This window comes from Ochotona princeps, chromosome 10 (assembly GCF_030435755.1).
Source record: "Ochotona princeps isolate mOchPri1 chromosome 10, mOchPri1.hap1, whole genome shotgun sequence".
NCBI classification, from domain to species: Eukaryota; Metazoa; Chordata; class Mammalia; order Lagomorpha; family Ochotonidae; genus Ochotona; species Ochotona princeps.
The window spans coordinates 78067630-78083923 of record NC_080841.1 but is presented as its reverse complement, the minus strand read 5'-3'; the positions used below and the strand labels follow the sequence as shown (position 1 = coordinate 78083923).

General features: G+C 40.0%; 1 protein-coding gene across 1 annotated transcript in view; it reads left to right on the top strand.

The window, feature by feature from the left end:
- The window catches only part of LOC131481290 (zinc finger protein 157-like), a 32284-nt gene extending 17736 nt beyond the window's left edge, over window positions 1-14548 (top strand). Inside the window, exons 3-6 of the mRNA XM_058669678.1 lie at window positions 8556-8682; window positions 8815-8907; window positions 13440-13616; window positions 13935-14548. Of these exons, the coding sequence (XP_058525661.1) occupies window positions 8556-8682; window positions 8815-8907; window positions 13440-13616; window positions 13935-14548 (1011 nt within the window). The remainder of the gene's footprint in view (window positions 1-8555; window positions 8683-8814; window positions 8908-13439; window positions 13617-13934) is intronic.
- The last annotated feature ends 1746 nt before the right edge of the window (window positions 14549-16294 follow it).

Below are 16294 nucleotides of genomic sequence, written 5' to 3'. Positions count from 1 at the left end.
AATGCCATGATACACATAAATAGTGATATATTAAGACTTGTGACTGTTGTTGAAATATAACACTGTTGTAATAATATGGGGGAATATAATGGTAGGGGTCACAAAAGAAGGAGGAAGGGAAGATGGAAGAGAGAATTCCTATACCTATAAAACCAAATCATGAAAAATAATAATAAAATTTTAAAATAATAAAAAAAAGTAGTCATTCTAGTTTGGTTACGTATCTTAGAGGAAATGCATTTGGTTTTTTGGCATTCAGTTGTGTAATGGCTATAGGTTTGTTATCTATAGATACTATTTTATTGAGACCTATTTCTGTGTACCTCAACTGAGGTATATTTGGATATATTTATTTATTTGTAGATTTCCTCAATTTACATATATGTTATTGCAAAATAAATGTAGAAATTCACTGAGTGCTTTTTATAAGATAATTTTAATGATGCTTGTCCTTCATCGGGTTTATGTGAAATACTTGGTTGTCGATTTTCATTTATTGGCCCATTTTCTACATTCTCTAGTTAGGTGCACCTTGGTCAGCACATGTGAGCTTATTGATGTAATGTTTCATTTATTTTACATGAATTATAGGAATGTTTTTATTAAAGATTTTATTTATTGCAAAATCAGATATATAGAGTGGAGGAGAAACTTAGATTAAAATCTTAGGTTTGATGGTTTCCTCCCCAAGTGGGGAAGCGGGCTGCTGGATTGTAACTGGTGACAATATGGGATCCTGGCACATGCAATACAAGGACTTTAGCCACAAGGCCACCGCACTGGGCCCTATGGTAAGAATTTTACATCTATTTTATCAGGTATGTTGGTCTATGACTTTTTAATGATTTTAAACTCGATTTCTGGACTATGAGCAATTATTTCAGAAGAAGCATTAAGTAAATATACAGAGAACTAATTATACAGCAATGGAGATTGTGCTTTTACTGAGCAATTCCATCTTTTTTTCCCTCCTATTTTAAACAGTCAGACATAGTTGAAGATCTTCCTACTGCTGATTCAGTCTAGTTTAGGAATCCAAGTATTGTTAGGCTTAGCGTAATTTTGGAATTGTTTCTTTGTTTTAATTTTTTACAGTAATTCTAGAAAATTTGGTGTTAATTTGGTAAAATTTAGTAATGAAGACACCTAGTCTTGACCTTTGGTTTGAAGAGATTTATTCCTGATTCATTGTTAACTGCCTGTTTTATCAAGTTTTTTGGTGTCTTACTCATTCAGTTTGTAGCCTAATGCTAAGTATCCAGAAATTAAGCCTTTTTTATGATTTATTTGTTTGTAACTACTGTTGGTAGTCCCTAGTGATCCATTGCACATCCATTTTTCCAGAAAAGATTTATTTGATCAGGCCTGGCGTGGTGGCCTAGCAGCTAAAGTCCATATCAGTACAGGGAATCAAGTACTTGCAACATCCTCTGCATTCCCACATGCACTAGAAGGGAGCTGGATCAGAAATAAAGCAGCTGGGCCTCCGCAGTGACCTAGTGGGTAAAGGCCTTGCCTTGCACATGCTGGGATTCCATATGAGTGCTGGTTTTAATCCTAATGGCCCCACTTCTCATCCAGCACCCTGATTGTAGCACGGGAAATCAGTGGAGGATGGCCAAAACACATGGGACCCTGCACGTGTGGAAGACCTGGAAGAACCTCCAGGCTCCTGGCTTCAATTTGGCTTAGCTTGGGTAATTGTGACCACTTGGGGCATGAATCAGCAAATGCATGATCATCGTATCTGTCTCTCCTTTTTTTTTTTTTTTTAATATCAGGCTTTCCAATAAAAGTAGATAAATGTTTATTAAAAAAAGAGAGAGAGAGAGAGAAAATGCAGCAGCCAGGACTTAAGGTGGGATCTACATGGGAAGAACATATCACAAGCATTGGCACAACCCACTTTGTCCAGACCACCTTGATTCACTGTACTTCTGTGATATCAATTGTAACATGTCTCTCTTCTTTTTGATGTTATGTACTTGAGCCTACCTTTTGCTTAATCTAGCAAAAGTTTTACTGATTTTATTCTCCCTTTTAAGAACAATGAATGCAAAAAAAAAAACAATGAATGCTTCCTTTATCTTCAGTATTGCTGAATATAGTTATTATTCATTTCTTCATTAATCTTTATTTTGAATTTCCTTTTTCTACACCTAGACTTGGCTTCTTATTTTTGTGAAACTTGGAGATCAGTACTTAGGGTGCTTATTTGATATTTTTGTTGTTATAGCTCAGGTGTTGACCATGTAAAGTGAAAACTTGATTTGTATATTTCTGTGATGATGGGCGGTTCTTTTTCATTGGCAATAGGAAGCAAAGTTACAAATAAGAGTGTGCTTTGGTTGCCATAAATATATACTATAGAATGTGTGTCTTGAATCACACTAATTCATTTCTTATGGTTCCCTTTTAAATTTTATTTTGATGATGTTTACCCAGTTGAGCAGGGAGCATGCATGCACATGTGGATACTGATTAAGCTAGGAAGGATCGAGAGTTAGGGGAAAGTGGATGAGATCATTGTTTCCAAATGTTCTTCTTCCTGTGTCTGGGGGATGGTGGGGTGTAGGAGAGAAGCCACTGCCAGAATCCCCACAATAGAACCTTGGGATGTGGAATGGCCATCTTATTTTTCATGGTCCCCGATGTAGAGCATGCTCTGAGGGTTCTGTTCAAGTGATTTACATAAGAAATCCTTTTCAGGTCGATTGGTTGACATTCCAACTAGAGTTTCCATTCAGCCAGATATTTAATGTCAATACTTGCTTGGGGTAGTTGTCCAATCTGTTCTGCTCTCCTTCATCTGCAGGCTCCAACAGACTGCCATATACCCTATGTGCATCTAAGTATGTTCATTCAGCAAATGAGGTGGCCCAGTTCTGACACATGCACTCCAAGTTTAATGCACAGATTCCACATTTGTCCACATTTTTGGAGTTCTGAGTCCATTGGTTCAGTGATGGTGATCCCTGAAGAAATCATAGAGATTTTTGTTTACTTGCCAGTCCAGGGTCCAGCTTACTGTGTCACCCACATCAGTCTACCACACACTGGTGGTTGCAGTTGCTGAATAAGTTTTGTCTCTAATCCCATCTCCTATGCAAACCAGTTGATGCTGTGGTGGAGCTCAACCATGTCCATCCCACATTCAGCTCTCATGTACACCATTTGGGAACTGCATCCCAGTCACAGTGACACCTAATAACCCATATTAGGCCTGCCCCAGATATGGTTCCTTTGCATGTTGTTTTGAGCAGCAGACTGCTCTTTGCTGCAGCGTGGACCAGTGTGTCCTATTCCCAATCCCAGTATTCATGAGTATCAGAGGGTTCCACGGTCCTGTGTAGCTCAGCTCTTTACAACTCTAAGCTTTTGAGCCAACAAGCAGAAACTAGTTCCACAGGTTGAGCCTACGTATTGCCCACATGATCTGCCCCCAGACCTAGTTCTTGTGCGTGCCTGTCTGTATCATGACCTGGCCTAACATTATCTGCCCCTTCTATGAAACTCATTGGCAGTAGTGTAATCTTTCCTTGCCAGGCAGGCCCCCAGCCTTGCCTTAAATGTGCATTGGTGGGTGGTGATAGTCCATGTTAATTATCCCAGCTCAGTTCTCCCATATGGGCATGTGTACTCGTCTGACCCAGAAATTTCCTCAGTTCTACCTTCCAAACCACTAGATGTTAGCCTGCAAGTAAAGTGGCTTTTGTCAGTAGAAGTCTTCCAGAAGTCATTCCTTAGCTGCAACATACTCCTTCAGTGGTTCTGCCTCCCTCACATTGCCTTACCCCTTCTCCTGAGCAATCCACAGTTCCTGCTTCTGGGAGTCAAGCATCACAGCCTAGCTGCTTGAATGCAGCTGCAGACATCCTGGTGTGGACTGAGAGTGTAAACGTGACCTTGGACCCACTGTCAGCTCTTGGCTGGTGGTGGGAAGGGCATAGCATAGCCTGGCTGCTTAAAGGCAGCTTGAGCCATTCTGGCCTGGGCTAGGTGCCAAACTGGACCGAGGACCACACTGGCTAACTTTGGCTGAGGTAAGGGACACAGCACGGTCTGCTTGCTTAAAGGCAGCTTGATCCATCCTGGCCTTGGCGTGTGCACCAAAGGAACTCTAGTACCACTGGCCATTTTTGGTTAGTTGGGCGAAGGACAGAACAGTGCCTGGCTGCTTGAAGGCAGCTTGAGCCATACTTGCCTGGGTTGTTTTAATGATGGACATTGCAGTGGATATAAAATGGTATATCATTGTGGTTGCCATTTTCATTCATTTAATGATCAGTCATGCTGAAAATCTTTTGTGCTAATTAATTAGCCTTTTGGTTATGTTCTTTGTAGAAATATATTTAGTTCTTTGTTCATTTAGGTATCTGTTTTTATTGCTTTTGAGTTTTGGGATGTTCCTGTGAACATGCCCGAGACCACCAAGGGGATGAGGTGTCAGTGGTCTTGGGCTGCAAGAACCTCTGGGGATAGTCTGAGGGAACATGACCATTTATTGTAATGTGAGCACAACTCACTCACTAGGAAAGGAGACAGCAGAAGGGCAGTCCCAGATTGCCCTCCCACACAACAAGGATACTGTAATTGACTAGAAGGCATGTCTATCCCTTTAGAACTCCAATCAAGTCACAGGTCAAGTACTGCAAACGTGACTCTAAGTCATGCTTCAGGATCACAGGCGGGTGGGGGGCTGTTAGTCATGCCCACCAGGTAGCATTTGAGTTGACAATCATACTTATGCTGTAATACATGCTTATTTAATTTGGGACTGATACACAAGTTAAATGAAGATTGTGTTGTAACTCTACCATGAGTTGACCTTAATAACTTTTTCAGTGTCGCAACTATGTTTACTGTGGCATAATATTTCCTAAAGCAACCCACTGTGAATGTGCTGTAATGTGTGAAGCGGAGTGAAATCTTGATGACTACAAATCAACCTATAATGCCATTGTTATGGTACAATTTGTTAAATGTGTTTTTAAAAATTATTTTGATTGGAAAGTCAGATTTACAGAGAGAAGGAGAGACCGATTTTCCATCCACTGGCATAATCCCAAAGTGGCTGCAATGGCCGGAGCTGCCAGAGGTGAGCCGATCTGAAGCCAGGAACTTTTTCCAGGTTTCCCACTCAGGTGCAGGGACCCATGGCTTTGGGCCTACTGCTACTGCTTTCAGAGGCTCAAAGCAGGGAGCTAGATGGGAAATGAGCAACCGGAATATGAACCAGTTCCATAGGAAGAAGGAATAGAAAATTTGGATACAATGATCACATCAACTTTTTCCTAAGCCTTGAACCTTCCCACCCTGATCATTTACGTAAACTTCATCCACAATAAACAAAGAAAATTCACACACATATATGTTTGTTCACACACACACACACACATATGATTGTTTTGAAAAAGCAGATATACAGAAAGAAGGGAATACAAAGATTCTCCATCTGCTTTCACTCTGAAAGAGTTGCAATGGAAGGAGCTGGGCCAATGAGAAGCCTGGAGGTTCTTCAGGACCCACCACACAGGTTCAGGGTCCCAAGGCTTTTGGCTGTCCTTTACCACATTCCCACACCACAGGCAGGGTGCTACCTAGGAAGCGGATTAGCCAGAACACATACTGTCACCTACATGGCATCCTGGTGCATGCAATGTGAGGGCTTTGACCCCTTGGCTATTGTGCCATGCCCCCTTTTCAATTTCTCTATATTTGGTTTTCAAATAAATAAATGATTATAAAACAGGGAAACAAAAAATTCCAAATCTAAATGGAAATTGGGTTCCATTAGGAAATGTTAGGTTTTTGTGGGTTTTTTTTTTTTTTTTCTAGAGAGATTGTACTTGTATAATGAGCTTTTTGGATTATTAGGGTTTCTATATCACTCTTATTTCTTTTTAAAGATTTGTTTTTATTGCAAAGTCAGATATACAGAGAGGAGAAGAGTCAGACAGGAAGATCTTCCATCCGATGAGTCATTCCCCAAGTGACCACAACTGCCGGAGCTGCGCCAATCTGAAGCCAGGAGCCAGGAACTTTTTTCTGAGTCTACCACGTGGGTGCAGGTTTCCAAAGCTTTGGTCCATCCTCAACGGCTTTCTCAGGCCACAAGCAGGGTCCTGGAAGGGGGGCGTGGAGCTGCCGGGATTAGAACTGGCAGCATATGGAATTCCAGTATGTTCAAGGCAAGGTGGCTAGGCCACCACGCCTGGCCCTCTATATCACTGTTAATGATTTGTCAAATATTAGGACACAGGAAGTTCCATGTGTTGTTCAAATTGGCAACTTTTATCTTTCAAGCTCCTGTGACCTTAACAACATATACATCCTCTGTTCGCTAAAGAAATGATCAAAGGACCTCAGTAGATAGTTGTCAAAATGTAGCCATTTGGGAAATGTAAATTAAAATCACAATGAGATATCTCAACCCTGTCAGAATGGCTATTATTTGGAAGAAATTGGTAACAAATACTGGTGAGAAAGTAAAAAATGGGAACTTTTTTACATTGCTGATGAAGTTATAGATTAAGTCAACAAGTGAAAAATAGTATAAAATTTCTTAAAGGTCTAAAAATAAGATTGCTGGGCTCAGAACAGTGAACTAGTAACTAAATTCCTTGCCTAGAATGTGCTGGGATCCCATATGTTCACAGGTTCTAAGCCCAGCAGCCTTGTTTCCCATCCAGCTCCCTGCCTGTGGTCTAGAAAAGTAGTCTAGGTTGGCCCAAAGCCTTGGCACCCTGCACCTGTATGGGAGACCTGGAAGAGGTCATGATTCCTGGCTTTGGGTCAGCACAGCACTACCCATTGAGGCCACTTGGGCAGTGAATCATTGGATGGAAGACCTTCCTCTCTGTCACTCTTTGTCTCTGTATATCTGACTTGGCAATAAAAAATAAATAGACATTTTTAAAAGCTTAAATAATATAAAAAAGATTACATTTCTATAAGATTGCTGCAAGTTTGCAATCACACTACTAATTGTATTTTCTGAGTTATGAAAACATTGTATGAAAGAGATGCCATCTTTTTTACAGCAGCACTATTCATAATACACAAGATGTGAAATGAATTGAGGTGTCCATCATCAGATAGTTGAATAAGGAAAACATAACATATGTGTACAACAGCCTGTTTTTCAGCTGTGAAAACAAAATTCTGTGTATTCTATCAAAATGTGTATAGCTAGAGTGCAAGGTGTTAAGTGAAATATCCTAAATACAGGGCCTGGCGGTGTGGCCTAGCAGCTAAAGTCCTCATGTTGAATGCACCAGGATCCCATACGGGTGCCGGTTCTAATCCCGGCCAGCTCCACTTCCCATTCAGCTCCCTGCTTGTGGCCTGGGAGAGCAGTCAAGGATGGCCTAATGCTTTGGGACCCTACACCTGCGTGGGAGACCCGGAAGCGTTCCTGGCTCCCAGCATTGGATTGGCACAGCACCAGCCGTTGCGCTCACTTTGGGAGTAAATTAAAGAGTAAAGCAAAAACAAAGTAGAAATTTTGATTATGTGCATACTCAAATGTAAAAAAAGAAAAAGTATATATATTACTTTATATTTATACACTAGAATTACATGTATATGTATTCCATACTGTTTTGACTTTTGAGTATGTATATAAATATATATATATACATATGTATGTATATATATATATATATATATATATATATATATATATATATACATACATTATTGGTATATGCTATCATATATTATATATATTGAATTCCAGTATAAGCTGATGGAAATATTTACTCATGCAAGTAAAGTTTACAAATATTTTCAGTATTTCATTATTTCACTTTGAAATAAGAAAATTGAATTTACAACATTTTTAAATATGTTAGTATGTATGAGGAAATCATTAGTAAGCTGCTCAATAATTTTCTCATCTTGTGCAATAGTAAGCATTTATCTTAATTATCTAATCTAGCATGTTATTTAGCTCATGTGTATCTAAAGATTGCACAATGAACTCATTTTATGCTCATTATAGAAAACAGTCTGATACAGAATAATAATGAAATTATAGCTTCATAATTGCGAACATGATACAGGACAAAATGCTTTGTTTTTACCTTGTTGCCAGATAGATTGTAAATTAAGCTGCCTTCCTAGAAGATGCAAATTGAACACACACAAAAGAATTAAACTCCGCTTAGTATTATAAGTCCTGAGTTACTATTTCGGCTCAGTGTCAATAGGGTTACTTATGTTAATTTAGTTGAAAAGTAGAGTGGCAATAAGGGAAACACAGAGTCACATCTTCCACTTGGAGAGCTATTCTAGCGATGTCTGCAACAGTTCATTAGGATGAGAATCTTTGGAGAAAACAACCTTTAAGAGAATAAGGAATATTCTGTTGTAGTATTGGAATTGCAAAAGTAATACAGCACAAGATATTTTCATTTAACTGTTACTCTGTGATGCTGTAGGAATTGTAAATTAAACTACATCCATAGAAGTTGCAAATTAAATATACAGAGAATGTACTGTCAGTCTTTCTATTTAATGATCCAGAGGTGAGGAGACATGTGCTGTTACAGGTGTTGGTGTCATTTGAAGATGTGGCTGTGGATTTTACCCAGGAAGAATGGCAGACAATGGACAACACTCAGCGGACCCTGTACAGGGAGGTGATGCTTGAGACCTATGACAATCTGCTGTCCGTGGGTGAGTGAAGTTCTGTCATGCCTAAGCAGAACACTTCTGTATAGTTTGCTAATGAAAGAGGAGTTTATAAAGTGTAGTAGTTGGTAGGACTAGTGCTGATTTTGGAAAATCTCCATCATTCTCCATTCACAGGGTACTCCATGACAAAGCCTGATGTGATCTTCAAGTTGGAACAAGAATCAGCACCATGGACAGTGGAGAAATCAGTGAAACAGAGACTTCCAGGTAGGTCAGCACATAATTGGCAGGGGAATTGATACATAGCTCAGTAAATGTTGACTGGAATTATATTTGAGTTTTACTTTGAGTTTCTTCCAGAAGGACAGCCGCTGAGACACAGGCATTCTATAGTCTCCATGTATAGGTTTATTCTAGCAATTTGTCAGCCTGTCACCATAAATCCAGAAATATATATGAGTTTTTTCACAATCCCATACACTTGAATCACAACTGCCACCTCCCAAGATACATTTTTAGGGGGTTGAAGAGTAGCCAGAAAAGACAAGCTAGTGCTAAGATGGGATGTACCCCATTCCTTATTTTAAATTTTTATACCATATTTTCTCTCATATCCCACTTTAAGTTAAATACATAATGTCATGTAATTGAAATTTTCATTAAAAAATGGGTATTATGTTAAGGCATTAGTAGATGAGATGTAATGCCTATTTAATAATGCTCACAAATGCCCACCGCTTACTAATATTAAAATATGCTGTTTCTAGAATGGCAACAAATTTCATTGGCTTCGCTTGAGCATTTGAAAAGAAACATTTAGATGTGATTCATAGATGTGGTTACTCTTTTCCTCATTTCAGATCTCCATGGAAAGAATGAGCTGTTTGAAGCTAATCAGACAGATCAAGAAATAATCTTCAGGTAAGTTGTAATCAGAAAAATTATATAATAATTGAAAAGAGAGCTGCATTGCCACAAAGATGCTTAGCATTAGCTCTGGCCATAATGGAAGCACAATATGAAAGGACAATTGTACAATAATGAGGCTTGAGAAATAGGATTTCATTCTTTCTCCTTTTTTCTTTTCATTTGCAGACAGTAGTTTTATTTGCCAAGTGACCAGGTGAATGTAGAAAGCAGAGGGAGTCAAATAGCATTTCTTGGGAGAGAGCCAGGAGATGGTGTGCCTCTTGAATGGAGACTGCAGAATTTTTCAGAAGGATCTCAGATTTTTAAGTGTCCCCTGAGCATTCCTTGTCTGGACAGGAACCTGTGGGTAAGACACTAAGACACTTCCCATTGGTTGTCTCTCCACAAGCAAGGGAATAGCTGCTACTACACAGCTACAAACACCTGCCATTCTATGGCTGTTCAGCTCTTAGAGGTAGGAAGCCACATGAGTGACAAATTTGAAGAAACTGGCTTTTTCTGAACTCATGTATGTAGTGTAGAGGGGGTCATCCACATAAGTCATTTCAAAAGATCAAACCTGAGGGCATGGCATGGTAGCCTAGTGCCTGGCTCTTGCTGTGCATGCACTGGGATCATATATGGACACTGGTTTGTGCCCTGGCAGCCCCACTTAACATCCAGCTCTCTGCCCGTTGCTGGAGTCCAGCTTAGCCAAGTTCAGAACTTAAGAAGGATCTATGGAGTAGGCATAAAAAATAAATGGACCACTACAGTTTCAGGATCATAATGGACAATGTGAGAAAGCTGTCCTCTTTATTTATACGGAAGGCTTCACAATCTCTGGCACCTACTTTTCACACCTGGTCAAGTGGGCATTGCTAAGGATAGTTCTACTAATTGTTTCACCTTGAGGCAGGATATCCGCTGCCCTAATCCTGTGGTCAGGAAGTTCTCAATCAATGGTACATGTCAATCAGTAACACACTCATATTACAATTCTGATGCTACAATTTAGTCTTGATTCAGTTAAGGGAGGAAGTGCATCACAGAAGGGGGGACCTAAAGATTAAGGAAAGAGGGAAAGAATAGATTTCCACTGTATCTAGGGACTTAACATCCTTGATTAGCATATGGTCAATGTGGGAGGACAACACTAAGCATAGGTTCCTGCTACATGTAGGGACTTACCATTCTTTTTTTTTTTTTTTTAAAGATTTATTCATTTTACTACAGCCAGATATACAGAGAGGAAGATCTTCTGTCCGATGATTCACTCCCCAAGTGAGCTGCAATGGGCCGGTGAGAGCCGATCCAAAGCCAGGAATCAGGAACCTCTTCCAGGTCTCCCATGCTGGTGCAGGGTCCCAATGCATTGGGCCGTCCTCAACTGCTTTCCCAGGCCACAAGCAGGGAGCTGGATGGGAAGTGGAGCTGCCGGGATTAGAACCGGCACCCATATGGGATCCCGGGGCATTCAAGGCGAGGACTTTAGCCGCCGGGCCCGGGACTTACCATTCTTGATTTTCATATGATCAGAGGGATAGCTGAGGGAGCAGGAATAGCTAAAGGCCCTTTTGCTAAGACGTTATCACCAACATCATCTTCCAAGCTCACATTGATCCTAAAAACAACTGCACAGTGGCAGACATTGATTAATAATGGAAATATCTATGGGGTTGTCCAGTGTGTATGCAAAGGGAGGTGGAACTGCTTTTCAGGTGGTTGTAGCAACATCCACTGGGCCTTGCCATGCAGCACAAAATTCCTTGAGGTCCTGCCTGCAATCAAAAAGTTCTCTTCACACCTTCGTGTCTTTCACACCCACTGCATGGACCTCAGCAACCTGTGGTCTGGGAACGCTGTTGAGGACACCATACACACTTATGACTATACAGCTGCGTAGGAGACCCAGAAGAAGCTCTTGGTTCTTGGCTTTGAAGCAGCTCAGCTCTGGCAGTTGTGTATTTTTGGGAAGTGAATCAGCATATGGAAGATCTTCCTATGTGTCTCACATGCTGTATGTATAATCTGAATTTCCAGTAAATATAAATGCATCTTAACAATAAAAACTCAAACCAAAGTGAATATTTGGTGGTGCCTGGACTCTCATCCCTCCTCCAATGAGGATAAACCAATGTGAAGCATGAAGAAGGAGCCCAGAACTTTGGTCCCATGTCAGGTAGTTGGGATTCAGGATCTACTGAAGGAGTTTCAAGTCATGCAGAAAATTGACCTCTTCTGTCAATCCTCCAACAGTTTTCCAAGCATAAGGACCCAGAGACTTGCTTCTTTCAACTTAGGAGTACCAGTTCTTACAAAGACCTTGAGCTAGTCAGTCCTGACCCAGTGGAGTCCCACCCTCAGCACTCACTGAGCTAGCACCACCATGCAGGCAAGTAAATTATCCAAGCCAGGTAACCTGAGGCTTGCCACACCCTCTACTCCCAGGACTCAGACCCAGGACCCATTGCACTGGCCAGCCAAGTACCTAGGCCAGGCAACACATACAGCCGCTGGGGTTCATAAACTGGGCTCATCACACAGCTGTGCTCAAGGGCCCAGACAAGGCTACCAGGGCCCCACTGGATCTCCTGTACCCAGGGATCATGAGTCCAGCACCAACATCCCCCTGACCGCCATGGCTTGTCTCAACTTATTTTCCACCAGCAAGTGTTGCAGCCAGGCTCAGTCTAGTCTTCCCCCAATTCCACTTCATGTTGCTGTGTGCTGTGGCCTATCCAAGTACAATCCATCTGGAGGTTGAACTGGAGCTAGGCAGTGGCTGGGGATTATGTGAGTAGGTGGGTGGGTTCATGTTTTTTCAGAGGCATGTTGTACCTAAGGTCACTTACACAGGTTCAGTACAAACCTTGTGGAGTCTTCTCTTTACTAAGTCTATCCTCATAAGTCTTTTATAGGAGCCAAAATTCTTTTTCAAGTCCCATATTGTGCACCAAACCAAATGTTTGGAAAGGAAAGCTCAGTGAATCTTTCCTTTAACGTAGTATAGAAACAGAAAATGGAAAGTAGTTGCAGACCAAACTTTTACTTGTTAATTGACCAGTTGAACTTGGAAGAGGGGAGGGGGAAAGCAACTCCCAGGAGGGGCTCAGAGATCTGGTTCCTTTTGAAAATACAGAGGAAATAACATAATAGTTTATTTTAAATCCTCTTATCCCACAGGAAGCCTGAGGAAATGCCATTTGAAAAGAAGCATACTTCTAATGTTCCTGAGAACAACCTAGAGAGTGAGGAAAATCTCAGTCAGCTTGACAAGATCCACATTTGTTGGCAGTCCTTTGAACACAATGGGAAAGAGAAAACTTTCAGTGGGAAGATGATAGTCCTTATGTGTGACCATGTTTATACCAAAGACCCATGTAATCAGCAGCCTGTCAGTGTGGGAGAAGCAATTCATGTTGGCTACTATAAATCTTGCCTTACTACCAAACACAGAGCTGACACAGGAGATAATTTATATGTGTCCAATGAATGTAAAGAAAACATGTACCAGAAGTCAGAACTCATTAGAGATCAGATCCTTCAAAGTGCAGAGAATCCATATGAATGCAATGAGCATGGAAAACCCTTTCACCAGCAATTATCTCTCATTAGGCAACAGAGACTCCACAGAAGGAAAATATCTTATGAATATAGTGAGTGTAGAGAAGCGTGTTCTCATAACTCAAATTTAGCCATGCATCAGAGAATCCCCACCAGGGAGAAACTTTATAAATGTAGTGAGTGTGGGAAATGCTTTTCTCAAAAGCCCCACCTCGTTGCACATCAGAGAATCCACACTGGGAAAAAACCTTATGAATATAGTGAGTGTGGAAAAACTTTTTCTAATAAGTCAAACATTAGATCACGTCAGAGAATCCACACAGGGAAAAAACCTTATGAATGTAGTGAGTGTGGAAAAGCTTTTATTCATAAGTCACACCTCATTAGACATCAGAGAATCCACACTGGGGAAAAACCTTATGAATGTAATGAGTGTGGGAAAGCTTTTGCTCAGAAGTCAAATCTCATTAGACATCAGAGAGTCCACACCGGGGAAAAACATGAATGTAGTGAGTGTGGAAAAACGTTTTCTGATAAGTCAAGCTTTAGATCACATCAGAAAAAACCTTATGAATGTAGTGAGTGTGGAGAGGCTTTTATTCATAAGCCACACCTCATTAGACATCAGAGAATCCACACCGTGGGAAAACCGTACAAATGTAGTGAGTGTGAAAAAGCTTTTGTTCAGAAGTCAAATCTCATTAGGCATCAGAGAATCCACACCGGGGAAAAACCTTATGAATGTAGTGAGTGTGGGAAAATGTTTTCTGATAAGTCAAGCATTAGATCACATCTGAGAATCCACACTGGGGAAAAACCTTATGAATGCAGTGAATGTGGAAAAGGCTTTGCTTGTAAGCCAAACCTCATTAGACATCAGAGAATCCACACCGGGGGAAAACCGTACGAATGTAGTGAGTGTGAAAAAGCTTTTGCTCAGAAGTCAAATCTCATTAGACATCAGAGGATCCACACCGGGGAAAAACATTATGAATGTAGTGAGTGTGGAAAAGCTTTTGCTCAGAAGTCAAATCTAATCATACATCAGAGAATCCACACAGGTGAAAAACCTTATGAATGTAGTGAGTGTGGAAAAACATTTTCTGATAAGTCAAGCATTAGATCACATCAGAGAATCCACGCTGGGGAAAAACCTTATGAATGTAGTGAGTGTGGAAAGGCTTTTATTCATAAGTCAAACCTCATTAAACATCAGAGAAAGCACACAGGTGAAAAACCTTATGAATGTAGTGAGTGTGAAAAAGCTTTTATTCATAAGTCACACCTCATTGTACATCAGAGAATCCACACTGGGGAAAAACCTTATGAATGTAATGAGTGTGGGAAAGCTTTTATTCATAAGTCACACCTCATTAGACATCAGAGAAAGCACACAGGTGAAAAACCGTATGAATGTAGTGAGTGTGGATAAGGCTTTCCTTGTAAGCCACATCTCATTAGACATCAGAAAATCCACACTGGGGAAAAACCTAATGAATGTAGTGAGTGTGGAAAAGCTTTTACTCAGAAGTCAAATCTAATCATACATCAGAGGGTCCACACAGGGATGAAACCTTACGAATGTAGTGTGTATCTTAAACCCTTTACTTACCAGACACGTTTCATTCAACATCAGAGAATCTACACAGGATAATAACCTCATGAATGTAATGAGTGGAAAACTCTGTTGCAAGCAGTCAAGTTTCATTAAATAGGATTCACATGGGAAAAGCATGAATGTATTACATGTGTTAAAATGATACACAAACACTTTGAGCACAGTGGAAAGCATACATGCTTCAATAATTAGCATATTCACAGAAATGAGCAAACTCACTGCATTATCTGAAAAGTCATTTTTCTGCTGTCAATTGTTAGCACAGTCGTGTACCTCAGAACTAAAAGTATGTAAACGGAAAGACAAGCTACCATAAACCTGTAATCATAGTCTTTCAGAGCTTACAAAGTGAATGAAACAAGCATTAGCAAGAGTACAAATACGAAACATTGTAAAAGGGTAATGGATATGGAAACATACTTTGAAAGTCTCAGCAAGTGTTTAATAAACAGGTGGAGTTTCACTTAATTTCAGCAGAGAGGTTATTTATCGCTAAAATAATTAAAATGCAAGTTGTATATGATCTCGCTTCGTTTTGAGGTAAGAAATGTGAATGCTGCTTTCAGATTTAATGTTGGTAATGAATGTTCAGTGTGTAACACTTGTTTAAAATGCCATCTTGATCATTTACACATTTATCTAATAGAGCTTTTTTAGAATCTCAAAATTCCACATTTTGTTACAGAATTATATTGGAATCACAGATAGCAACTGATGCATGTGGCAGTTATAATGATAAAGACCCAGGTTTGAAGGATGAATCTTGTCTAGAGGCAAGATTCTGTTGTGATATCTGGCCAAATGTGGATCCTGTTTGGCCACTATCTCTCCTTGAATAATCACTGTGTGAAACCGCCCCTGAATCTCTGCCTTCTTGTATCATGCAAGATGCTATAGGTCTGTATTTGGTTTATTTTCTCCCTTATTTTGATTATTTCTTTTTTCCTGGTAATCTTGAGAATGCTTTGCTGTTGTTTTTCTATTTTCTTCAATTGTAAGATTAACTGATTTACTTGATGCTTTTCTAGTTTCTTAACACAAGCACTGAGATGAACATTGCTCTTTCCATTGCCTAGATTGTTTCCTGTAAGTTTTGATATGTTGTGTTGATGCCTTCATTTGTTTCAGGCTTTTAAAAATTTCCCCTTTGATTTTCTCTCTAACCCATTGCTCATTTAGTAACATATTATCAGTCTCCATGTGTTTGCAAGTTTTCCTAAGTTTATGGCTTCTTGGTCTTTCGCCTCACTCCATGATGGTCTGAGAAGATGCATGGTTTAATGTTGATTTCTAAAAATTTGGTGATACTTGTTTTGTGGCCTATAATATGGTCAATTTTGGAGATGGTTCCATGCACTCACCAAAAAAAAAGTGTATTTTCTTCTGTAGAATTAAAGGCTCAGTAGAAATCAACTAAGTCCATTTGTTCTAGAGTTAGGGTGAGTTGTGTTGTTTCTTTGCTGAGTTTCTGGGTTTTTTTTTTTTTTTTAATCTGTTCATTGATGTTCGTGTGGTATTTAATACGTCCACTATGATTATATTGGAGTCTATTTCTCCCTT